This window comes from Aspergillus karnatakaensis (genome assembly GCF_047715665.1).
Source record: "Aspergillus karnatakaensis strain CBS 102800 unplaced genomic scaffold BJY04scaffold_1, whole genome shotgun sequence".
In the NCBI taxonomy this organism is placed as follows: domain Eukaryota; kingdom Fungi; phylum Ascomycota; class Eurotiomycetes; order Eurotiales; family Aspergillaceae; genus Aspergillus; species Aspergillus karnatakaensis.
The window spans coordinates 877538-895456 of record NW_027395713.1 but is presented as its reverse complement, the minus strand read 5'-3'; the positions used below and the strand labels follow the sequence as shown (position 1 = coordinate 895456).

The following is a 17919-nucleotide window of genomic DNA, read 5'->3' as shown; positions in this document are numbered from 1 at the left end:
AATCATCATATACACAATACTCTCTATCAATGAACAGTTTTTACCAAACTCCAAAAGTGCGCTCAAATGAGAAAACATCGCCACGACAAATCATATAGATGCCCCGGAAAAGACACAAAAAAGCAAAGAAAAAGGGTATCACAGAAAGTAATCGATCACAGGACCCTGCCCATCCTTACTCTGCTGCGCCTGCTGCTCCCCTCGATGAATATCATTCTCCGGCGCCGCATCAAAGATATTGAAGAACCTCTCCCCAGTATCACTAACCTCCAGCACACTTGCCAGGTTCCCGCACCGGTAACAATAATTCGGCGCGCTCCATACCGTACTCAGCCGGTCGTCGTAGAGAACTTGGTACCCTTCCTGACACAGCTGATGCGCACGCAGAATGTGCGACATGCTATTCACCTCCAAGAACTTCCTCACCACCTGCGCCCCAAAGGTATACCCCGCCCCGCGCGGGGACAGAGAAAACTCATCCCGTTCCGTATCCGGATCCGACCACACCAGATCCGCCATGGGCCCTTCGTGCGGAATCTCTCTAAACCGGTCGATAATCTTGATCTGGTCAATTGAGTGGATTGACGGCGACAGGCCCCCGTGCACGCAGAAAATCTGGTCGTTTATCACGACACTCAGAGTCAGGAAATCGAACATGTCCGTGAAGTAGTGCCAGACGTTGGCGTTGCCGTATTTGCGGGCGCACTCGGTGTAGAAGCCGTAGGATTGGGTGACGCCGCGGGACTCGTGGTTTCCGCGGATGAGGTGCACGCGAGACGGGTAGCGGAGTTTGAGGCAGACGAGGAGGGAGATTGTTTCGACGCTGAAGAGGCCGCGGTCAACGTAGTCGCCTGTTTAAGCGGATCAAGTTAGATAAGGGTTTCGGAGTGTTCGGACAGGGGGGATTCACGAACCGAGAAACAGGTAGTTTGTATTCGGGCAGAACCCGCCAATCTTGAAGATCTCGATCATGTCGAAGAATTGGCCGTGGATGTCGCCGACTACCGTGACGGGGGCGGCGATATGCACGACATTGCTCTCCTTCATTAACAGCTCTTTGGCTTTGGCGCATATGGCTTCGATCACGGAGTCTGCAAGAAGTTCCTTTCTGTATAGTCGCTCAATGCATTCATCCAGGTCGATGCTGGCTGTCGGGTATATTAGTGGCTAGACAGATAGGAGCTACAGAACGCGTGCCAACTCACCAGGTAGGCCAGGCATGGCGTGGAGAAATGAATCTAGTAAAACGTGCAGATAGTGGTACAAGGCTAAGATGCGATAGGACCACGAGACACCAACAAAGAGGTATAGTAAGGAGATATCAAGAATAAGCGCACAGATATAGAAAATTCGAAAGGAACGCTGTTGGCTGGAAGAGTGGTATGTCTGGCTGGAAAGTTCCGGCAGTAGCTCTCATCATGACCAAGGGACTGAGGAGCGGCGGGGTGAGTCAGCGCCACCGATGGAGCTCGTATTCACGCTGGAGAGATGCGAATGACACTTGCAATGGTAGAGACGGTGTGTTCCCTGGTGAGCGAAACTAGGTTATTGCTGGCCTGGAACTAGGCCATGTTTTACGACAAGAAGCCAGACCGCGGAGGCTGGAGGCACAGCCGGAGATGCTTCTATTCTGCCTGTGTCTACCGCTTTCGGTTGGGTAAATGATCAGCTGGTATATTGCTGCTTCAGTAAAGATCTATAGGGTCTAGGCTAGCGTTGTATGTTCCATAATTTCGTATAGCTGATAGCATATAGGGAGGATATTCAAGCGAGGAGCTGTCGCGCTTGCTCACGCTCATCCGAGTCACTTTCTTCCCCTTCTTCTGAATCGGTCACATATTCATATTCTGACGATTCCTCATCATCTTCTGCCGAGTCGGTCACCTCCTCATACTCTGTCGCTTCCTCGGATTCAGACTCAGGCTCGTTGAGCCACTGATCAAGAGACTTGCTCTTCGGGGCTGATCCTGCTCCCTTGACACGCCCAGCTTGGGCTCTGCTTGATGCGGCCACACTTGCCTCATGTTGTCTGAGTGCTTTGTCGAGCTGTTCGCCCGCGGTGGTAGCGGTTGTTCCTGGAACATCCACCTTAACTTCTGACACACGAAGGCTTGGATCAGGCTCCTGTCCGAGTTCAACCCAGTCCGGTAGGTTTTCGTAGCCTCGCAGGCCGTGTACACCTGCATCTGATCCCAAAACAAGTGTTGAGGAGCCGACGAGTAGGTCCTTCCTCGTTTCCGACGGACTAGGGGCATGCGGCACTGGCTTCGGCGCGAGCAAAAGCAGGTTGGCGATCTGTGTCGAGGATGGCGTGGAAAGAAGAGCTTTATATAGACGAGCACGGTCTCGAAGGTCGTAAGACGTGTCATACCTCGCAAGGAGGAGTAAATAGCGCCAAAGGAGGGTAATACCATCCTCTTCTTCAGACGCATCTGGTTTCTCCTCAGAACCGTTAACATCATTGTGTTCCTCCTCACCATCGGCCCACTCATTATTCATCTGCGGTTGAGCTTCTTGCTGCAGTTCTGGCTCTGGTTCGGGCTCTTCTTTGAGGGGATTCCGCAGTATATGGTGAAGATAAACTTTCGCTCCTAACAGCAGAATCTGCTGCTTCACGGCTTCTGACTCTTCCGCGAAATTTTGAACAAGGACTCGTAAGACATCTGGCGCAAAGCTCCTCTCGGGGTCTATACCTGCATACTCTCCGACCAGCCACACAATAGTCGCTCTAGCGTCGGGGTTTGTTGTCAGCCCGAGGTGCTTCACCAACCGAATAACCGTCCCCTCGTGAGATGCCGGGTCGTGTTGTATAAGATGTCGTATAACGGTTAATGACTCTGCCACAAGGTTATCATCAAGACTTGTGATCTGTTGAAGCAAGATGCGTAAGCATTTGTCGGAAGTAGTAGGATCACCCTGTGCACAGCGTCCAAGAGCCCGTACGCTCTCTCGCACCAAGTCTGGGTTGGCGCCCTGCGCGAAATGCTCCAGCTCGCTGATGATGATCCCTTTAAAGTGCGCACCGCAATGGGGGAAGACAATGGTAAGGACTTCAAGCTTCAGGCGCCATATATGAGATGGATCAGAGGCATGCACTAGAAAATGCGAAAGGTATCTCGTGAACGGCTTGGGGTATCGTAAAGCAACAACAACAATGTTGTATAGAGCGATGAGTTTCATGTCTTGCGGGCTTCGAAGCAGAGCAACCAGAGGGCCAATGGCCGCAGCAAGATATTCGGCGGGGGCAAGGTAAAGAAAACAACGGACAACTGCGACGATCACAGCGGCATTGCGACTTTGCAGGAGGGTTTGACATGAACGCAGAAACAGGTCCAAATCTGGGTCCAGGACCGGAATTTCATAGGTCTCTCCTCCGCCTTCATCCTCATCATCGTCGTCGTCGTCATAGAACCCCTTCGATTTCACCTGGTTTCTCTGTACCTTCCGAGTTTTCAACGGAAAACAGCGCCGAGCATAGAACATCATAAGACGCATAGTCGCCAATTGACTCCATTCGTCCATGTCCACTAGCTTCTTGACTAAGCTCCGGTAATTCTTATGGATCAAATCCAGTCTGTCTGGACAGACCTCCAAAAAGGCCGAAACCGCCGGGCCAGCAACAAAGTACTGAGTGTCGCCGAGAAGAGTTGAAATATAGTCGACTAGCTGCGGCTGCGTGCTAGGATCGAGTCGATAGCATTTCGGTATTGCAAGCGCTGCGGCTTTCCGAACATGAGGACTCATATCACCGCATCCACGTTTGATCGCCAACGACACGATTTGGTTGATGACAGGTACCCGAATGCTCGCCATAGTACGAAGAGCCATAGCTCGGGCTTGTGGGCTCTGATCTGTAAGCGATTTCTGGATCGCGTTGATCGACAGGAGAGCAAGGTCGGGTTCAGCCTCCGCATGGTGAACTAGGTAGATATAGACCAACTTCTTGACTTCGAGATTCGCGCTGGCGACATTTTTCACGACGGCCGAGAAGAAGGGAAGAGAGGGTTCGGACCGGTACATGAGCTGTCACGAGTCAGAAGAGCAATGGCTTTGACTGGGGTATTCCGTACAGCGATGATGCGTCGCATGCCGTCCAGCACATCACGGTCACTGCGGGAATCGAGGAGCTTCTTGATCTGGGAAACGCTGTGTACGCGAGATGTTGTCCCGATTCCTGTGCCTCGAGACATGGCGGCCGACTGAGCTGCCTCGAGGGTAAGCTCCCGAGCTGTTTCCAGGCAACGTCAGTCGTGTGACTTTGGAAGATTGGTGTGCAGATTGTACTGGGACACATACCTGTTTCCAGCATAGAGGAAATCCTGGAGATTGTCTCCATTTCAATCCTCAGCCCCTCTGCCGGGGTCAAGCCTGTAGCAGGGGGTGGGTAGATAGGTAGAGTTGAGATGGTGATGTGGGGAGTTGGCGGGCGGAAGATGGCAGCGGCCGCGGGCAGTCCAGGTGACAAAAAGGCTGAGCTCGCTTCATTCCTCCGGCCTGTTGCATCACCGGCCTCTACAACAATACCTACAAACCCCACCAACAATGTAAAACAAACTCAAAAGTTCCCTTTCATGAATCAGTCGCATTATCCTGCTCCATACACACATTATGCCGCCTGCCCGGCAGGTGATCAACGTCCAATGGGTCTCCGACTTCCTACAATATATAATTGACCAAAACCGAAGCTTCATCATATTAATCGTCTGTGCAGCAAGAGAATCGTTCCTCGAACAGCTGTTAGCTACGGTGAATCTTCAATCGAGAGAGCCATACAGCCATCATCAATTATTGACGAAGAGTTTGGGAACGCTTTCGAGAGCCCGCAACGTTCGAACGGTGTTTTGTCCTACGATAGAACATCTCAGGGCCTATCTTTCAACTGGCATCGAAGGCCGTTTGCCACTTGCTGAAGATAAACAGAACCCACAACCTTTATTAGCGATCCTTAACCCTTTGAGTCTACATCTTCCTACTCGGGAGTTCTCTGCGCAGGGTCTGTCTAGGACACTGGCGAGCGCAGTGGAAGTCTCCTCTAGAACCAACATGGACGTTGTGCTCTGCGAATGTCGCGATGCTTTGGACGCAAGCCAGACAGAACATGGTGAAGCGCTCTGGTACATGGACGTACCTTTGCTCAACAACTCCCTACGGAGTGGGACAGAGGGAAACAGCTGGACTGGGCGAACCGTACCAATCAAACGTGTGGCACAACGATGGTTTCCATTCACGGATTCGAGTATCCGAGAGGATCACATCATAACTTCATAAGAAAACGAATCCGCAAGCTGCCAATAACTCCAAGACAAGCACGATAATAGCATCCGGGTATCCTAAACCTGCCCAAACTCCGACCAGTGAAAGAAACTCCGTGCTACAGACACTTTTCCATCTCTGTGATGTAGAGTTTGATATGTGACTCCAGCTTCAGGTACTCATCATGGGCACTTTGAATCTCGCTCTCGATATTCTCTTTCAAGTCGGCCATCTGCACGTGTTAGTAGATCAAAGATATAAACTCGCGGAGTTGGACATACCTTTTTCTCGGTCTGTTCAATCCTGATTCTCCTTCGTTCCATGTCGCGTTGCTTTTCACCTCGCTCCTCGCGAAGCTGTCTTTGCACCTCCCGAAGTTCTTCCATTCGCTGCTGGGCTACCTCTGCCTTTTGCTGAGCGTTGTTTCGCAATGTTTCGATTCTTTCGTTCCAGCGCGAAAGCTGGCGCTGTAGCAGCTTTTCCGTCTGCTCGACTTCCCTCACATTGTTTCCACGCTCAGAAATTGCTTCCTTGTTCCTCCGTGCCCGTGACTCCTCGTCGTCTTCTTTCTGTAGCTCCACAGAGATGTCCTCGAGAAGTTTGACGCACGCCTGAACGTCGTTGCTGACTACTGTGAATGTGTCGGAGGAGGTTTGCAGGGCTCTTGCTCTCTTCTCCATAGCATCAATCTGGGCTTTCTCTCGCAAAAGACTCTCAGATAGCTCGGTGAGCGATGACTGAAGAGTCGCCGGGCTCTCCATCACGTATGGTCGCAGCTTATCGACCTCTTGCCGGGTTCGGACTGTTCTCTCCATCTTCTCGTTTAATTGAGTTTGCCGTCTTCCCTTGTCAGTCTTGACGCGTTCGAGTGTCTCGGCAACTCGCTCTTGAGTACGGCTCAGTTCTCGCAGGTGAGCTTTGAGCTCTTCGTTTCGTCGCAGTTTCTCCTTGACTTCTGCTTCGTTTGCCTTGAGGTTGCGGCGCATCTCATCCAGTCGCTGCTCCATCTCCTGGTTCTCTCCGTACAATGAATCAATGCGCTGTTTTGTTTTCTCTGTTTTATTGAAGTGTTCATCAATCACAGGTGTTTGGGACTCGCGAAATCTGACAAAATTTATAAGGTACGAGAATATTTTCACGAGGCGATCGTGGGTAGGTTTTGTAAGATCTGTAAATGTGAAGTCATTGACGCCGCACTATTGAGACTGTCGTTAGTGCTGGATCTTCTTTCAAGGAGTAGAATAGAGACATACTTCCAACATCAACCTCCTCAAATTGGCGAAAAATCCCATCAGGTTGCGCGTATCCGTGGGCACAATATCTGGAAAGTCACCACAAATATCGTCGGCCGCTGCGCGCATTGCCGGCTCGACAGTATCCCGCGTGGTATTCATGATCAACTCCGCAAACCATTCCAACACCATTTGCACTTGCTGCGGATTCGGCTTGATCAAGTCGGCGGTCGTGAAAGGGATGCCGATATCGTTAATGCATCCGGCAATTTCTTTATCGGGCTATGTATCCAGTTTAGTGAGCTTCATGGAGGAGTCGTCTGCGGAGCAGAGCATACCAGGCGCATCAGCGCATCATTTTCATCCTCTTTCTTGCGACCACCACCACCGGCGCCGCCCCGGCCATGTTGTTGGGAGCTGTGAAACTGCTGACTCATGCGGTTGCTGTACGCCATTTTTGCATGCAAAGATCTTCCTGCGCTAAGGTATACTCCAAGAGGGGACGGTAGAAAAGATAATGTCGCTATGAACGTGATGGTTAAATGATTGTTTACGTCGAGGATCGCACACGGCAACGTTTTTACCAAAGGGGACTAGCGCCTCTCTGGAGGGGCTCCGCTGCAAACAGCGCAAAATCTCCGCGATGCTCTTTTTTGATGACTCTTCAAGCTTCGATTCCAGGAACATTACATTTGAGTTACAGGTAGGTGATCCCAGTCGAGAAAGATATCCTCAAACTTCTACGGCGAACACACACAAAATGGCGGCCGACAATTCCCAAACCACATCATCTGAGCCCTTTGAGTAAGTACTTCTGAGGTTCTCGCCCGATCCCAACTAACCGTGTGTTAGCATCGTCGCAACATACAATGACCTGCTCCATTCGGATCCTGACTTGACGATGCCAATCGCGGCCATCGAGGCTCTCGTACTCCTCCTCACACACTCCCCCTCGTCTACGATATCAGAAACACTCGACCTACTTGAAAAGTCCACCACACATCTGAAGAAATCCATCCCGAATCCCATCGGTCTGTCCGCCGGAACCGATCTCTTCCAGCGATACTTGATCACAACACTACAGAGGCCGGGCCAGCTAGGACCAGCGGGAGACTTTAACGCTATCAGAGCACACCTTCTCTCCAACAGTCGGCTGTTTATTCGACGTGCGAAGGAGAGTCGAGACAAGATTGCTGCCTTCGGAAGGGGCTTTGTGCGTGACGGGAGTACAGTTTTGACCAACGGTGGCTCGAGAGTTGTCGCCTCATTGTTGCAGCAGGCTGCGGATGAAAAGGGCGGGCCGTCAGCTGTGCGATTCAAAGTTATCTATGTTCTCTCATCGCCAAAGGGAGACATCGAGAATCCTACCGCAGAGCCGGAGGGAATGGAGACCGTGCGTGCGTTGCGGGCAAAGGGTGTCCCTGTTGCCACTATCCCAGAGTCTGCCGTGGCATACTCGCTCGGAAAGGCAGATGTGGTCATCGTGGGTGCAGAGGGTGTCGTGGAGAACGGTGGAATCGTATCACGGATGGGCACTTACCAGATTGGGCTCCTCGCAAAGGCCATGGGCAAGCCGTTCTACGTTGTCGCGGAAAGCCACAAGTTTGTCCGAGTCTACCCGCTCGGACAATATGACCTGCCAATCGAACAGCACGTTATCGACTTCAAGACACAAGAAGACGTCGAGACCGCCAAACAACAGCAAACACAACCTCCGAACGCATCAAGCACGCCGCCGAATTTGAATTCAGAGTTCCACGCTGACTCGGTGGACTTTACGCCCCCTCATTTGATCTCTGCTCTGATCACAGACAGCGGTGTCCTGACACCAAGTGCTGTCAGTGAAGAATTGATCAAGATCTGGTTCTAGATGCTCTTCCGAGACACGCATTCCCTAAGGTGTAGGATTTTTGGCTGGGAATCATCGGATCGTTGGTCGAAAACGTTACATCAAGCACGGTGCTTGGTGTGACAGCGCTCTGCCATCCCCGAGCCATCTAAGTCGGTACTCCAGATTGGCCGAAGCACGCCTTGTTCCTGTCAAACGACCCCTAGGCATCCTGTACAACTGCTCAGCATCATCACGCATTCCGCAGAGAGGCCCTGCAGGCTTATCCTCCTGTAGCCCCTTTCGGCACATATGACCAAGCCCCCTCAAGCCTCCAGCGATGCAGTGCTACGTGAGGTTGTTTCAATGCTGCTAGATCAAAGCACAATTTAGAGCTACGATTTATGCACATACCAAGTATCGCCCTATCATGGCAATCAAGAGAGGAAACAAAAATAATATGAGAACATGAGACATGAATATTCTTGAAGTCCATCCATGACCCTAAAGAGCAAAAAAGCAGGCGTATTCAGAGACATTGCTTCCTTTTTCCAAATTTCCGTCACGCTATAGATACCTAGTAGATTTGTCCTGCAAACCTTGAGAACTCCAGCCACCCTTGTCGTAATCATTCATCATAAGTCATCCGATATCGTTTTTCGGTCGTTCATCATAGCGTCATTATTATTGCATCTTGCATGAACCCTCTGGCACTCAACAAAGCACCGAGGCAAGCAGAGGTATCGAAGAGCAACCGAAAATGCCGCTGTCCGAAATGTAATGGGCCGTGTTGATGCCATAGCTTCAAGCGGTAGATCGTTGTGCGTCCCGACGGTTTTCAGTTTGGTTCTTGCCAGGGGTCCAGATCGTTCGACTCAGTTTGCGATTCGCCTGAGTAGCAGATCTTGGATGTCGAGTATCTGGATCTCATTTGACGCAAATGCGTAGAGGAGGAGGTAGCCAAAAGCTACGAAGAGCCAAAGGGCGGCCATTGTACAATGATGTTGGAGTAACGAGTTGGGGGGTGGAGAGTGGTTGTACCCCGGGATAGCGTGTTAGGCGGCTTGAGAACGCGGGGAAGCGAGTTGATATTCGACTTGTGGGCGCTGAAGCGCAGTTTTCTGGTAAGTTTGTGAAGATATCCAGTAGGTATAACCCCCTCAACGCCAGAGGGGCAGGGTGGGATTTATTAGCAGTTTAGACGACGGCCGACAAACGAAATCTTCCGTTAGCCTTAGTAAGTAGTCCTTCTCTCGATCAAGAAAGCCCGGGGGTGAAGCAAGCATTATGCAATTTTCCCGTCAAGGTTTACGGTTTAGTTCAGGTATATCTACTCCTCTTCAGAGGCGGGGTTGAAACCAATTCAGGCCGGAAGACAGATGGACAACGGTCCGATCTCATGCCGTCTGGAGGTCAGAGTTCGTCTTCTACAAATTGGGTCCAAGGGTCCAAATGGATGGATGTCCAATGGCTCGGCTCGATGCGGAATTTGGTCACGCTCTCCAGCTCGTATACTCTTTTGTTGGATTTGTTACGGTGGCGAGTGATCAGCAGGTCTGGACCCTGATGTTGGTGGCTGCTTTTTAATACTCTTGAGTCTTGAGGTTGAGGAGGGGTCAGATTTCTCTCATCACAAAAAGGATCTGGTCTCAGATTGTATGGTTGTTGGACTGTTGGAGTTGTTCTAGGCTCTGTCATTCAGCGGTGTGATCGCTAGAGTTTAAGCAGATGCCTACCCAAGCCTTGGGTGTGGAATGGGCGTTGCGGTGAGAGCGACATGTCTGATCCTCAGGCTCGCTGTCCTCTTCAACTTCACCTAGGCAGCCATTTCTAGTTTCTCCATTCTAACATCGATGGAGAGCACTTCCGAGGTCATCATGAGACCATTCTTGGTCTGAGAGTAGGTACGGAGTACACGTGATTTGAACAGGTAACTTGTCCAATCATGTTGAATGTTCGTTGTTCAGTGTCAGCCCCCTCCATTATCTGTATGGCATCTCTCACACTCTCACGTCAAGCTCTTGTAGTCATCAGACCTAGATAGTTATCTTAGCATACACCACACAGTCACCCTGCTGGAGGTATACACTGTACAGCCGGCTGTATCCCGCAAAATCCGTCACGAGATTGTCGTTATACGCGCAGGCCGTATCTCAGAACCCCGCTCGGCTTCGGCCTCGATCTCCTCCAAAGTCCAGTGCCACTGGCACTCCACAATTCTCATCTGAGTCAACTCGGAAAACTCTGGTCTCCGGCCGACAAATCTAATCTTCAACCAAAGAGCAACTGCAGCCGAGATTACCTCTCCTACTGTTGGAGTCCAACATTGTATTTTGGTCGAGAACCTCTTTGCGCAGCCGCAGATTATCTCACTACCACGGTGGTTATATTTCAATCCAGACGATGGGTGCAGAACCATTGCTGGCTACCCTGCGATCGGAGCACCCGGAGTACTACGGCAGTTCTCACAACCACAGGCAGCAAGACTCCTTCGTCGACCATGCCACAGACAACCATGCCGATAGTCGCGAGTCCTGGTCTATAAAGAGGCTTCTAAGCCGTCGCCTTAGCCGGCGGTATCGGGTTCTTGAACGAGAGCCAAACCGGCTCCGGAAGCGCTCTTTGACGCAATAATAGACCTTCCAGACCAGGCTGTCAACATTCGATCGGGTCAATCTATTGCCGTTCAAACCCTGTACATCAATTTGCGATCCCTGAGGCATCGGCTGGGCGTTTCTAGTCGCCCAGATCAGGCGCCGCCACGTGTGGAAGTCCGGCGCCGGCGCTGGAGTAACACTGCGACTTCGTGCCTTTGGCATCCACGCATTCTATTCTTATCGACAAAGACTCTTTCATGTCAGCTTCTACAGTCGCACTTGGGATGGCGATAATGTCGGTTATCATCATGATTATGTCCATTCCTGCTGAGGTGGTGCAGAGTCTGGTGCTGTTGAACGGTACATGTATACCTGCTGGCGTCCACATCGCATTGTCGCACTTCGTCCAACGCATTGGTAGATAACGCATCAAGATCAAGATGATTTGTGCTTCATTCCAGAGGATCCGGGCTAAAAATCTCGTCATTTGCGACCTCTAAGCGGACTCAGGTCCCAGCGCGCGCTTTGCGCCTCAATTGCACACAGACAAGAGGATAGAATTGTGCGAACAAAAGATACCTGTACCCTAAAGAACCTCAACTTATAACAGCCGAGCGAGGCTGCAGTATGCGGCGTGATACTTGCTGTCCCACATGTAGTATACCAGTCACAGAGCACTAAAGCGTGACTCTTGCCAGCGCAAATCAAGACGTGGTGCGCTACAACCGCCTCCCCAACTCCTGGGCTGCTGCAAAACTCACACCTGGCAAATCGCATCGATCCCGCGCGGGAGGCATCTTATTTGGTTTTGCGCCAATGATTGTGGTTTAGAGGAATGTTGGGGAGTCGAGAAGTTGCCTTGTCGTCCTGGAGTTACAACGGTACTTTGTATACCGCCAAGGGACACTCATCAACAACTTCCAAGCAACAACCCTGTCTAGATTATTGGAGCAGTAAGAAGGATTCATGACAAATGTCGCTTGGTATCTTGACAACATCTGACATGTATCATCATTCAGTGCCAGGCTCTCTTCTACAGTACTTTACAAGCAGCATGGGCTGCCATGATTTTAATGCAGCAACAGCAAGCCTCCTAAGCAACCAACCCCAACCGAGCACCAATAAATGCACGATAAGATCACGATAACTGCTCTGCATTGGTAATAGTAGAGGCAAGGATGCCATCCCTCCCCGAGTCTCAACATCATCTCATATAATAGCATTATTGAATATGTGGGGTTCTATCAGTCGGGTAAATCCATACTCGATATATATCTGCAGGGAAAGACCACACTGTGCGTACCGCAACCCCTCGTACAGATCTTACAATACACCACTCGCAGTATCGATTCATAACCCGACTATTATTAGCTACAGAGGGTTAAACTATTAAAATACCGCCTGACTGGACCGGGAGGGGATTTTACCTTCCCCGGATGTTGTGGGAGAGGAGACGGGATGCTGTGTCTGGTTGTATCGTGGAAGCCGTCACAAGGCTACTTTGTGCCTGGCGACGTATCCAGTTTGCTTAGAGTATCTTCCTCTTTGATGTGTCTGTCTTGACTCTTTAGGAGGCAAAAAAGACTGCGTTGGGCAGTTGACGATACCATGTGATACAGAAGGCCCTTCAGCCAACGAATCAGCCAGTATGCTTTTGCAAATCACATCGGCCAACCTGCCGGCTATATCAGGGCGTGTTATTGAATCAGAGCGGTGTATTGATTTGCGGTAAGTGTAATACGAGAATGGCGCCGAATTTCCCAAGCCGAGGAGCTACCTATTGTAAAAGACTAAGAGGCTAAGTAAAACAGCAGCATAAGCTGTTCTAAGTATGGAGTACCAGTGTGGAGTACGGCAGATACAGTGGTCGCTCTTCAGTGGCCAGGCGGCCCCTAAGGCAGGTACCGACATCCTCTTTCAATTGGGCTTCGATTGATGAATGGACTCGGATGGAGTGCTTGGAATGCCTCCACCCCGTGAAGAATTTTTCATGGATCAACGGCCAGAACAGTGAACTGATCACAACTCAACTTGGTTCTGGGTCGATCGATTGAGGTTCGATTGAGATCGATTGACCACGAGAGAGCAGGGCCGGGCCCGTCCGTATCTTTGAGACATCGGGCGACCAGGGGCACTCAAGTAAGACAAAGAAGGGAAGAAAGGTCAAAGGTCTAAGACATCGGGTGGATGCAGACTTGGAGAAGAGAAGAGAGTCAACACTCAACAGAGTCTGTAGATACAGACTACAGAGTCTCCTGTAATTAAACACTCCGCTCGTCGTCTTCAAAGGTAATGAATGAAATGAAATATAAATAATAACACGCCTAAATAAGAGTCCTCGACGTAGGAGGCCCCAGTGGGCCAGTACAGTCGCCCAGCCAGAAGGCAGAACCTCCGTCATCCCTCCGCCCGTACATCATCTCTTTCTGTCTCTCTCTCTCTCTGTTTTGGGCTCGCTTTCATTTTCATTATTCTTCTTTTCCCACACCACTACTTCCTTCTGTCTTTCCTTTCTCCTCGCTCTCCCTTTTCTCCTCCTTTGGATCTCCCCTCGTTTACTCCCTCACTACTCTGTTTGTTTGGTTATGCATCCGAGGCTTGTAGCCGTGGGAATATCCAGTCGCCACTCTCACTGCCACTGCCGTTGACGCACTAGTCATAGTCGTCTCGACCGTTTGGATTTGTACTACGACCAGCTCTCGCTGGCCAGGCTGACCCCGAATAACCTTCCTCTCGGCGAATAACTTACTCTCCACTTGATCCTCTCATACTTCTATTCAGCCTCCAGCTCTTGCATCGCCATCTATCATCCCCCCGTCGACTCTTCAACTGACCTCTTGGTCCATTCTCGTGAGACAGATGCCTCCATTTTCTTGTCCCTAACTCACGCTTACCCTCGGCTGTCTGCTCTAGATACCGTCATCTCCTGATCGTGTGCCTTGTCATCCTGCCATGAATCCAACAAACCTGTCGAGCCTGATTACCCGGCAGTAGCGGTCTCCGTGTTTGAGTAATCGACCGGATAATAGTAGACGTCATGGCGATATGGCCTTTTGGGCGCAGGGGCAAGCGGCATACCATCCAGGTGGATGCTGACCCCCGAGCCCCACTGTCGCAGAGCCCTCGTCACAGCTTCGACGAGGGCAAGCTTGGCAGAAAACCATCTCGCAAGCAATCCAAGCGTCGCAAAAACCGTCACTCTGAGCCCGTTGAAGAGTTCCCGACAAACCTGCACGATGTCGCTCCACCGGTTCAACACATTCACTTCAACACCTCTTTCCAGAGCGAGAATAACCGACCGACGAAAGCGCATACCTTCCACGTCTCGTCCACTGCTGATGCAGGCCAGTCGTTGTCTCGAAAACCATCGCTCCGCAAGCCGCAGCGTAATGAGAGTCGTGCGTCGAAGAAGAACAGGTTGAGCAATCGAAAAGCGTATGATATTGCTAGAGAGCGCGAGATTCGCTTGATGGCCTCCACGCCAATCGATATTCCCCGTCGCGCCACCACCCCTGCACACGGTGATCCCATGCAGATCGACGGCCGCCACACAAACAGCGCTCAAAGCCGACGTTTAGACCGACATCGTTCTGATATCAGCCTTTCAATCCAAGAATCGGCCGCCTCGTCACTCTCCGACTTCTCTGAGACCTATACCTTCAAAGTCAATGCGTTTGCTGCCTGGACACCTCGCCCTGTGATACGCTATGTGGAAGCCCCTCGAACCTCGTACTCTGGGCATCGAAGAACACCCGAGCCTGCAGAGCGGAGGAAATCGCCCACTCTCGGTCTCGAAGTTTCTGAGGAGGACTTGAGGTCAAAAAAACGCATTGATGAGCTCGCGGATGATTTCGATGCGGGTGATCTGAGAGAGTTGATGGAGAGGGACCGGCGGCGACGTGAAAGAAAACATATTGAAGATCAAGAGAAGCTTGTCCGCAAGCTTCAGCGCAATGCTCGCAAAGTACCAAAGTTCCAGGAAGCGGTTGACTCTTCAGTGGTTTCTGGGGCTGACGTCAAGGAACTATCCCGTCCCGAGCGTGGCCGTACGGCCATTCAAGATAGCTCTCAAATACAACCCACAACCACCGAGACTGAGGCATTCTTGACAGGTGAGCCTGAAGGTTCATGGCTGCGAGAATCCTCCAGAGATGTGGAGAGAGAGCGACCTGAAACCGCGGAAAGCGTCCATGTTGTTGGCAACATTGACGATAGCTCCATCCGTGAACGCAAGGCCGGCCAACGTCTCAGCTTCGGGCCGTCGAACGAGATGGCAATCTCACGAAGCACCCTTTCACCATCACTTGCTCCATCAAGGCATGGACTTAGCAGCCCTGACTCGTCCCAGTTCTATGGAATGACACGTGAATCAATCTCCGACCTTTCTAGAAACGTGGATTCCGAACGGCGCCTTTCCGACCACAGTGGCGGACGTGTCAATCCCATAACCTCCATCTTCCGCCGAGGTAGCTCCCGGCTGAAGCGCAGCTACCGAGAACGCTTCCAAGACCGCAGCCCTCCGCCAGCGAGCAACGTTTCAAACGAATCGTTCTTCAAAGTTCAGACACAAACACAACCTCCGACTCCTTACGTTCCTCCGATCGTGCTGCGTGGACCCAGCTCGTTCAAGCGATCTCAGTCCAAGTTTACTGAACACTTTAACGAGGAGCCTTTATCGCCACCTGATTCCCGTATCCAGTCCCCAGAGGTTCCTGAGGATGGACCTGCGATTGAGGACCAAGTTCCGGATTTGAATTCCGAGTCCTTTTACCCCATTCCTGGTTCCCGAGCGAATAGCCAGCATGGGCCAAGAAACCGACACCACTCCTGGACTGGTGATAACGAAGACGACCCAGAAAATCTTCCTTTATCGCAGTCATTAGCCTCAGTTGATTCGGAAGGCTCATGGATGTCTGGCCAGTTTCTGCGCCGCATCTCACAAAAACCGACCAACTCAGCTCGACAAAGCTTGAGCTCTTCTCGAAACAAAACCGACGACACCCTGGAGAAAGCATCCGATAATAATGAGCAAACACAGTTCGTCGCGTTTGGTGCCTACCCAGGTGAAGACAACAACCCCGATGACCAGGACAAGGACCTTGATGCCCCTCAGCAACCGGATGTATCCGAAACTTGGCACCAAGATATTGGCAAACGGGCTGTTCTCATCAACCCCGCGGTGCGACCAAAGTCGACCGCAGGGCTTCTCAACAACGTCCGATCGTTGTCTCAGGTCTCTGCAGATGAAGGATTCGGCCCGATTGAAGAACATTCGGCCGAACTCCTCGTCCCGCCCGACCACGATACCGTTAATACTACCCAGGCGCATCACCGGTGATGCTGCCACTCTTCCCACTCATTAAAGTCTCGCCACCCCTACCCTTCGTCTTGAATATTGTTTGGTTACTCTTTTGGAGTATAGACTCCGGTCCGCTCCTTACCTTTCCCTTTGTCTATATTTCCTTGTTTCCTTTGTATCTAACTCTGGTTGATGCCACCTGAGGTGGCCTGTTACGGCCTCGACAGCAACGACCTTGCCATCGGTCTTGCTTAGCATCTTGTTTCTTGGTTCTCCAGTTTGTTGATACCCCCCATTGGCGAGATTTGAATGAGTTGCGTTTCCCCTAGTTACAGTCAATTGCTTTCAATAGACCTGCAGCGTATTCCCTGTTTCTTGCTTGATCTTGATCTAGCTCATGCAAGCTTGTATCCAAAATCTACCTACAATTGCTAGGATTAGCGTGCTTGCTATACCCTTGGTTGAATCTTTGATCTAGATACTCAACTTTTTCCTTCCTGTTGTAGACAGTGGTGTGATACTTCCTTGTCACGGCATCCATATCCGAATCTTTCTTGCCTTGTCTGATTCATGTTGAGTAATAGTGGCGCATCTATATTTGTCAAGGTAGACAATCCAGATACTTCGGCCTGAGGCAAGAACACTGATCCAGACCACTAAGATTCATAAGCGCGATCACGTCATCTGGGTGCCGCCGCTTTAACGCGCCGGGGGTTAGCCACTTGGGGAAAACACGGAAGGCATCTGCAAGCTCTCACACCACCAGTTACAACTAACCAATTGCCTCCCATCCTTGTAAGAGTACCACAATGGCTTCCCTGGTCTTGACAAATCAATCCAAGATGCTGCGCAGCCTGCGCCCGTGTTGGTAAGCCGCCCATTGCCCATTGCCCATTGCTGAGGTCTCTGAATTGATGGAAGCTCCCACGGTGTTCTCGGGTGATATCTGGATTAGTCACACCAGAGCCAAACCCGGGCAACGTCATATTTTCGCCGACTATAAGAGGCCGACAGATTATTATCTGCCCCTCTTCCTTCTCCTCTGCCCCTCATTTCAAGCTAACTCTGAACCGCTCTTATAACAGTTTCTCCTCTTCTGTTAGATCGCTTACCTGCGCTTCTACCATCCGTCCATCTCTCATCTCTCCTACCGCACCCAAGAGCATTACCCTCGCTCCCCGACGCCTCTTCTCCTCATCCCCAATCACCCAATTCCATCCCTCCACAGCAAAAATGGGCGCCTCCGAGTTTGTCAAGCCTATCACCTCGTATGTCCTTCTATCCCAGTTTCATTACCCTTTCCAATACCCCTCTCCCCGTTGTATCATGGAAATGACACTAACAACCCCACAGCAAGGCCGAATTCGAAGAGAAGGTCCTCAACTCCACGGGCGCCGTCGTCCTCGACTGCTTCGCGACATGGTGCGGCCCCTGCAAGGCCATCGCCCCCAAGGTCGAGGAGTTCGCCAAGGCATACCCCGACGCCGCCTTCTACCAGATCGACGTTGACGAGCTCTCCGAGGTCGCTGCCGAGCTTGGTGTTCGCGCCATGCCCACTTTCATGCTCTTCAAGGACGGCGCCAAGGTCACCGATGTTGTTGGTGCGAACCCGCCGGCGCTCGAGGCTGGCATCAAGAACCTGATTGGTTAGATGGAGTATGAGCTGTGAGGGAGTGCGTTGTTGATATGATATCTTAAAGTACATTGAAT

General features: G+C 51.2%; 8 protein-coding genes across 8 annotated transcripts; 5 read left to right on the top strand and 3 right to left on the bottom strand.

Annotated features, from left to right (window-relative positions):
• Window positions 1-12: 12 nt before the first annotated feature.
• Window positions 13-1614, bottom strand: BJY04DRAFT_4517 (serine/threonine-protein phosphatase). Its single transcript, XM_073720419.1, has 3 exons — window positions 1206-1614; window positions 915-1148; window positions 13-851 (listed from the first exon to the last, which is right to left on the bottom strand). The coding sequence occupies exons 1-3, from the start codon at window positions 1219-1221 to the stop codon at window positions 139-141; spliced, it is 963 nt and encodes a 320-aa protein (XP_073577377.1). The 5' UTR covers window positions 1222-1614; the 3' UTR covers window positions 13-138.
• A 39-nt stretch (window positions 1615-1653) lies between these two features.
• On the bottom strand, window positions 1654-4535 carry BJY04DRAFT_176204 (AP-3 complex subunit beta). The gene is made up of 3 exons (XM_073709445.1): window positions 4307-4535; window positions 4073-4238; window positions 1654-4025 (listed from the first exon to the last, which is right to left on the bottom strand). The coding sequence occupies exons 1-3, from the start codon at window positions 4334-4336 to the stop codon at window positions 1765-1767; spliced, it is 2457 nt and encodes an 818-aa protein (XP_073577376.1). The 5' UTR covers window positions 4337-4535; the 3' UTR covers window positions 1654-1764.
• On the top strand, window positions 4470-5385 carry BJY04DRAFT_4589 (uncharacterized protein). Its single transcript, XM_073720433.1, has one exon. It carries the CDS (start codon window positions 4609-4611, stop codon window positions 5266-5268), a length of 660 nt encoding a protein of 219 aa, XP_073577375.1. The 5' UTR covers window positions 4470-4608; the 3' UTR covers window positions 5269-5385.
• nuf2 (kinetochore-associated Ndc80 complex subunit NUF2) lies at window positions 5320-7011 on the bottom strand. The gene is made up of 4 exons (XM_073720416.1): window positions 6824-7011; window positions 6507-6767; window positions 5535-6449; window positions 5320-5485 (listed from the first exon to the last, which is right to left on the bottom strand). Exons 1-4 carry the CDS (start codon window positions 6938-6940, stop codon window positions 5372-5374), a joined length of 1407 nt encoding a protein of 468 aa, XP_073577374.1. The 5' UTR covers window positions 6941-7011; the 3' UTR covers window positions 5320-5371.
• Window positions 7012-7161: 150 nt separating this feature from the next.
• On the top strand, window positions 7162-8724 carry BJY04DRAFT_3785 (translation initiation factor eIF2B subunit alpha). The gene is made up of 2 exons (XM_073720248.1): window positions 7162-7289; window positions 7338-8724. Exons 1-2 carry the CDS (start codon window positions 7246-7248, stop codon window positions 8353-8355), a joined length of 1062 nt encoding a protein of 353 aa, XP_073577373.1. The 5' UTR covers window positions 7162-7245; the 3' UTR covers window positions 8356-8724.
• Window positions 8725-10138: 1414 nt separating this feature from the next.
• BJY04DRAFT_4497 (uncharacterized protein) lies at window positions 10139-11098 on the top strand. Its single transcript, XM_073720412.1, has 2 exons — window positions 10139-10301; window positions 10367-11098. Exons 1-2 carry the CDS (start codon window positions 10266-10268, stop codon window positions 10856-10858), a joined length of 528 nt encoding a protein of 175 aa, XP_073577372.1. The 5' UTR covers window positions 10139-10265; the 3' UTR covers window positions 10859-11098.
• A 2500-nt stretch (window positions 11099-13598) lies between these two features.
• BJY04DRAFT_4474 (uncharacterized protein) lies at window positions 13599-16633 on the top strand. Its single transcript, XM_073720409.1, has 2 exons — window positions 13599-13760; window positions 13824-16633. The coding sequence occupies exon 2, from the start codon at window positions 13948-13950 to the stop codon at window positions 16246-16248; it is 2301 nt and encodes a 766-aa protein (XP_073577371.1). The 5' UTR covers window positions 13599-13760; window positions 13824-13947; the 3' UTR covers window positions 16249-16633.
• Window positions 16634-17442: 809 nt separating this feature from the next.
• BJY04DRAFT_204427 (thioredoxin family protein) lies at window positions 17443-17860 on the top strand (the record flags this gene model as incomplete). Its single annotated transcript, XM_073713489.1, has 2 exons — window positions 17443-17477; window positions 17563-17860. 2 exons carry the CDS (start codon window positions 17443-17445, stop codon window positions 17858-17860), a joined length of 333 nt encoding a protein of 110 aa, XP_073577370.1.
• Window positions 17861-17919: the final 59 nt, after the last annotated feature.